Below are 6,000 nucleotides of genomic sequence, written 5' to 3'. Positions count from 1 at the left end.
ACAAAAAGGAGTTTTTAAATTTGATTTCTTAAGAGAAAAGAGTTATCCAAATCTACCTGAAACATTTTTGGTCACTTTAAATATCTATCTTATATTTGCTGCAATTGCTGCTGCCCCGTTGGCCTGGCCGCTCTTAATGTTTAATGTCAATCAGAGTTCATAATCAAAGAACATATTAAAGTGTCTTTGCTATAAACTGATTGGCACTTCTACCTTATGGCACAAATGTTCTTTCTGGCTTGGCATGATTCAGTATTTACTATTTAAGTACCGGAAATCACTTTTTGGCATCACACTGGCCTCCTGCGGCTGTGCGCTCTGCACGCTACGTCATGACGTTGTGGATGATCGGCAACATGGCGGCGCACAGTGTTCCTTCGACGTTAAAGAGGCTTCTGTTCGCTGTAAAGGTGAGCTGACCGCCAGGGTCTGTGCTTTCACTCAGAGGACCTCCACAAACAGCTAACGCACAGTCCGCAGAGTCTGTGACGGAACAGCCGCTGGAAACAAACTTGGAGTTTCCATTACGATGGGCTGTACCACACTGTTAGAGGTTTCAAAGTATTTTGCGCTGAAACTTGACATGTTGGTGCTGCTGTGTCGCGTATCTTATGCAGCAGAGTAGACACTGAGTCTTGCGGGTATGGGCTCAAATGTGGTCATAAATATTTTGTACTTGTAAATGTTGTGTGTGTGTGTGTGTGTGTGTGTGTGTGTGTGTGTGTGTGTGTGTGTGTGCGCGCAGTAAAAAGATTTGTGCATGGACTTAGCCAAAAAAAAAAACTGCAAGTGACAAGTACGAATTTTGACCCTATTTCTCTTGCTTTCATCTGATTGGTCAATGTCATGTCAATCACAAATGTAACAATCCAATCAGAGAACAGATGGTTGAACTGCAGGTCCTTGAAGGGTAATACAGTTTGAAGCTGGAGGATCTCTATATAAATATCCGATAGCAGCTAGGTCCCCTAACTTTCAGCAGCTGTTGAAAGGAAAAAGTTGTGCTATATCAGTGGTTAGAAATACCATTATTACTTTAGGATTAGTTTAACACAAAGTCAGGGCTGACCCAGGACCATTGCTGTGAGTCACAGTGCGCAGCATAAAGGTCCTTTCACATCGGACGCAGGATGTGCTGCTAATGCTAACTGCTAACTAAAAGCAAAGGATCCAGAATTTGTTGCGCTGGCTGCTGAGCTCTGTGGGTTTTTGCAGCAGCTCTACCTGTACTAGATGCACCTGCTCCTTGTCTTTTCTATCTCTGACTTTATGTCCTCTACAAGAGTTTGGTTTTTTTGCTGGTTCTTCAAAAGAATAGGGTGAGAACTCGTACTTGTAACTTGCAGGTTTTTTGGCTAAGTCCACATACAAATCTTTTTTACGCACACACAAATTCTTTTATCACATACAAAACTGATTTACAAGTACAAAATATTTATGACCACATTTTGAGCCCATACTGTGGGTGATGCGTGGCCTGTTGCTTCACGCTTTCATGCCACAGACATTCCCGGGACTGTGCTGCCCTCTCCCTCCTCTGTCTGCACTGAGTCGGCTGCTGTGACCCTGCACACCAAACATCCCGTGTTTGTGCAACTGGGACACCGGCACCTCAAACACAGGCAGATGGAAACCAGGTGACAAGCTGCGAACAAATAGTTAAAAGCTCAGGCCATGTCCTGCATTTGGAGTGGCTGTAGCTCAGGAGGTGCCGCAGGTCATCTACTGATTGAAGGTCTGTGGAAGCTCCCCGCTTCATCCCACTGCTCTCCATGCACAGCGCGCGCTCCCGATGCAGGGGGTAGCTACCTTATCGCGACACCTGTCAGCCTTCAGCGAGCTGTGCAACTCAAACACGGAGTCACACCAAGTTGACAGTTCATCTGCATGTTTTGATCCAGATGTTGTGCTGTGTCAGACACTTTGTAGCTGAAAGTTGATCAGGTGCTTTGATGCAGACCTCCCGTGACTTTTTCCCTGTAAAGGTTTTAATGTTGATTCCAGGAACAGCGCTGCTGTTTCTTCCACGCTCAGCATGTCACGGTGTGTGGACAGACTCGGGCTCCACGTTAAACTGTGCCCACGTCATCATCACTGCTGCTGTTGTTCTGCAGTGTGATGTTAAAGCTGGGGGCTCTCGTTCATTCACTGCTCCTGCATACGTTTCTGTTGCAGCTTTGTTTCAGTTGAAAATGTCGGAGAAACGCTGGTGTTTAAACGCATCTGCTACAGAGCCGCGCGTTAGACGACAATCGATGCGAAGAATGCGTGTCGAGAATTTTTCATAATCGATTCGTTGGAATTACTCGATGAATCATCGCAGTCCCAGCGGGGAGCGATGCAACGGGAACACGGACCAACGCTTCAGAGAAACGACACATAAAGCAGGAAAAGCGCAGCCAGTGACACTTTTCACTGTTTCCAGCACTCCGCGCTCTCCTCCCAAAGCTGCTTGGTTACACACTGACTGCAGGCAGGCAGACAGTCCAGCAGGTGGCGATCGAGCTCAAGCATAAACCCCGTTATTGTCAAAGCTGGCGAGCATAAGTAGGTGCAGTTAGTCTCTTCCTGCTCACCTGTGTAGAACTTCAGCCACAAGCACACTGCTCTACCGGCTCAAAACTGTCAATAAAAATGAAGAAGAATGCTTTGAAGTCTTCAAGCAAAACTTCAAAGGAAAATATCCGACTTTACTTAAACTTCAATGAGAGGCTCTTTGTAGCATATTTGGATATTTACTTGTTTCTAAGAATCAGTAATGAGGTCAGATTGTGTGTGTGTGTGTGTGTGTGTGTGTGTGTGTGTGTGTGTGTGTGTGTGTGTGTGTGTGTGTGTGTGTGTGTGTGTGTGTGTGTGTGTGTGTGTGTGTGTGTGTGTGCGTGCGTGCGTGCGTGCGCTAACAGTAAAGTTGTGCTGTGTGCTCTGCAGTGTTCCCCTCTCCAGTCCAGATGCTGTGTTGTGCAGAGAGAGGCTCAGTATTCCACCATATCTAGTCCCAATGAAAAGGTAATGCATGGCTCTCGTCTGCTTATTTCATTTTTGTATTCATTCATATTTTCAACAATGCTGATTAAGAAAATCTATATATTTTACTTTCAGTACAAAGTCTTTGTAGTAATGCAACGTTGCTGTTTGTCTTCTTCCTCCGCAGACCTTTGATAAGATCCTCATTGCAAACAGAGGAGAGATTGCTTGCAGGGTAACTCTCATTGACTCACACAATATGTACAGTTAACAGCTGGTTGTTTTGGGGGGACTAAGAGGAAATTCCACTTTGACTTTACGGATAAATGCCACTGATATGTATCGACTTTCACATCAAGTTGGTGCCAGAATTCTTTAAATGTGACAGTACTTGTGCTCGTATGGGACCACAGGTAGCAAAGTGATCCTTGACAATAACAGGTCCGTACCCCTGACCTATCCAAATGCCAAAAACAGCATTCACACAGCTGTAAATAGAGTTTTCGTGTGTGATTAATGTTAAGTCATGGTCACGATGAATGTGTTTCATGCGTGGACGTGTCAAGCTGTTCATCTTAAAATGAAGCAGAGAGCAGCTGCAGCTCACAGCCCGTCTCATTGCTGCAGCAGGAAACTCTGCAGGGCTCAGCTGTGAAAGGTGCTCTGCCTACGTTCTTCATCTCATGCTAACTTCTGCATCAGTGGGTCCACCTTTCAGCCACCAGCTGCCTGATATTATGTAGCAGCACGGAGGCTGTGGTGGTGGGGTAAACGTCCGGGATCCATGATTTCCAATACAGATAATGACATCCTCTATATATTATTCATATCTCAGTGCTTTTAATGCTGCAGCTGATTGGTGCAGTTGGCTGTGCCTGCTGATATGTTCTACTGTGAGGTATTTTCCTTGTTTTCAATCAGGTGATCAAGACGTGCAAGAAGATGGGCATCCAGACTGTGGCTGTTCACAGTGATGTAGACTCCAGCGCTGTGAGTCACGACCTGTGCATTTCCAGGGAGCAGGGGAACTCTGATGTTAGACATAACCTCGTGTTGAATAACTGCATGCTGGTTTTATTTCACACCTACCTGAGGACTTGTCTTTGTGTTCAAGGGTTTCATTTGAATTTTCAGACTCAGTGTGATCTGAATGTGATTCAGTAGGTTAAACGTAAATTCAAGCTCAGGTTAACTTAAATACTTTATCCTGAGAGTTAACAGTTAATGCACGTTGATGCAAAGAGGAATGGTTTTATATTACATAGTTTATAGTTAACACTTCAGTGTTGGATCAGACACCTGGGCAGTGATAAATCAGCTGATGCTTCTGCACTGACTGTGTTACAGTCAGGTATAATAACTAATGTTATTCATACCTGACTGATGATTAAAAAACCTTGTTTGTGTGCTGACATTACCATGTACACTACCGCTAGAGCTGCCACGATTAGTCAACTAGTCACGATTAGTCGACTATCAAAATCGTCGACGACTGATTTAATAGTCGACGCGTCGTTTGAAGCTTTGTAAGATCACAAAAGACGCAGGAATAAGTGGCAGGATTTAAGAGTGTAATAACGGCCTGACACAGAAGATGGCAGCACTGCATGTACAAGGATGCCAGCTGCCGTTAAACCCGAAGAAGAAGAAGCTGTGTCCCAGAATTCATAGCGCGGCCCAGCTCAGTTTCCAACAATGGCGGCAGCTAGTTAGTTTTAATATTACTCTTATTATTCTTTCTGGGTCACAAAATAAACGTTTGACATATTTTCAGGTGAGAATGTAGCTGTGTAAACCTCAAATATCTGCTCAGTTTATCAAGACACCACATATTTTCAAAAGCGCTCCGACGTTTTCGGAGACGTCTGTTACCCACTAGCTCGATAGCGAGCCGGGGGCAAGGCTCACTAGTAGTGATGGGATTTCCGGCTCTTTTTAGAGACCCGGCTCTTTCGGCTCGGCTCACTAAAAAGAGCCGGCTCTTTCGGCTCCGAACCGGCTCTTCAGGTTGTTTTGTTGCTTTAATTAATTTATCATTAACAATAATATAAAATTATGCAGAAAAGGAATTACTAATGTAAAAAAAGTGGTTTTATTTATATATGTTTATATATGGCCCCTAGAGACAAAGCACGTACAAACTCCAAAACACATTTCTAGAGTTAACTGAACTTCCAAAACAGAGCTACTCGGATCACTTAAATTACACAATTGAAAGCATGTGTGTATTGTTTGTGTATTTATAGACAAGCACTCATATTTATTCAAATAATTTTAAAAAAGTTCATTTACCTGTTACTACCATCCATCTTCATCCGCTCCCTTCTCCCATCACTCACAAACAAGACCCCGAGATACTTGAACTCCTCCACTTGGGGCAGGAACTCATCCCCGACCCGGAGTGGGCACTCCACCCTTTTCCGGCTGAGAACCATGGCCTCAGATTTGGAGGTGCTGATCCTCATTCCCGCTGCTTCACACTCTGCTGCGAACCGTTCCAGTGCGAGCTGGAGGCCCTCACCCGATGAAGCCAACAGAACCAAATCATCCGCAAAAATCAGAGATGAGATTCTGAGGCCAACAAAGCGAAAGCCCTCCACCACTTGGCTGCGCCTAGAAATCCTGTCCATAAAAATTATGAACCGGAGACAAAGGGCAGCCCTGGCGGAGCCCATCACCCACCGGGAATGAGTCCGACTTATTGCCGGCAATGCGAACCAAGCTCTTGCAACGGTTGTATAGGGATCGAATGGCCCGTAGCAATGGGCCAGACACCCCATACTCCCGCAACACCTCCCACAGGACACCCCGAGGGACACGGTCGAATGCCTTCTCCAAGTCCACAAAACACATGTAGACTGGTTGGGCAAACTCCCATGCACCCTCAAGTATCCTGGAGAGGATAAAGAGCTGGTCCAGTGTTCCGCGACCAGGACGAAAACCGCATTGTTCCTCCTGTATCTGAGGTTCGACTAACGGACGAACTCTTCTTTCCAGCACCCTGGCATAGACTTTCCCAGGGAGGCTGAGGAGTGT

General features: G+C 45.4%; 1 protein-coding gene across 1 annotated transcript in view; it reads left to right on the top strand.

The window, feature by feature from the left end:
- The first annotated feature begins 301 nt into the window (after positions 1–301).
- The window catches only part of pcca (propionyl-CoA carboxylase subunit alpha), a 33,400-nt gene continuing 27,701 nt past the window's right edge, over positions 302–6,000 (top strand). The window contains exons 1-4 of the mRNA XM_026189854.1: positions 302–410; positions 2,929–3,006; positions 3,152–3,199; positions 3,886–3,954. Of these exons, the coding sequence (XP_026045639.1) occupies positions 333–410; positions 2,929–3,006; positions 3,152–3,199; positions 3,886–3,954 (273 nt within the window). The 5' untranslated portion in view covers positions 302–332. The remainder of the gene's footprint in view (positions 411–2,928; positions 3,007–3,151; positions 3,200–3,885; positions 3,955–6,000) is intronic.

The sequence above is a fragment of the Astatotilapia calliptera genome, chromosome 13 (genome assembly GCF_900246225.1).
Source record: "Astatotilapia calliptera chromosome 13, fAstCal1.2, whole genome shotgun sequence".
NCBI lineage: Eukaryota > Metazoa > Chordata > Actinopteri > Cichliformes > Cichlidae > Astatotilapia > Astatotilapia calliptera.
Note: the sequence above shows the minus strand (reverse complement) of the source record. Positions and strands in the feature narration are given on the sequence as shown.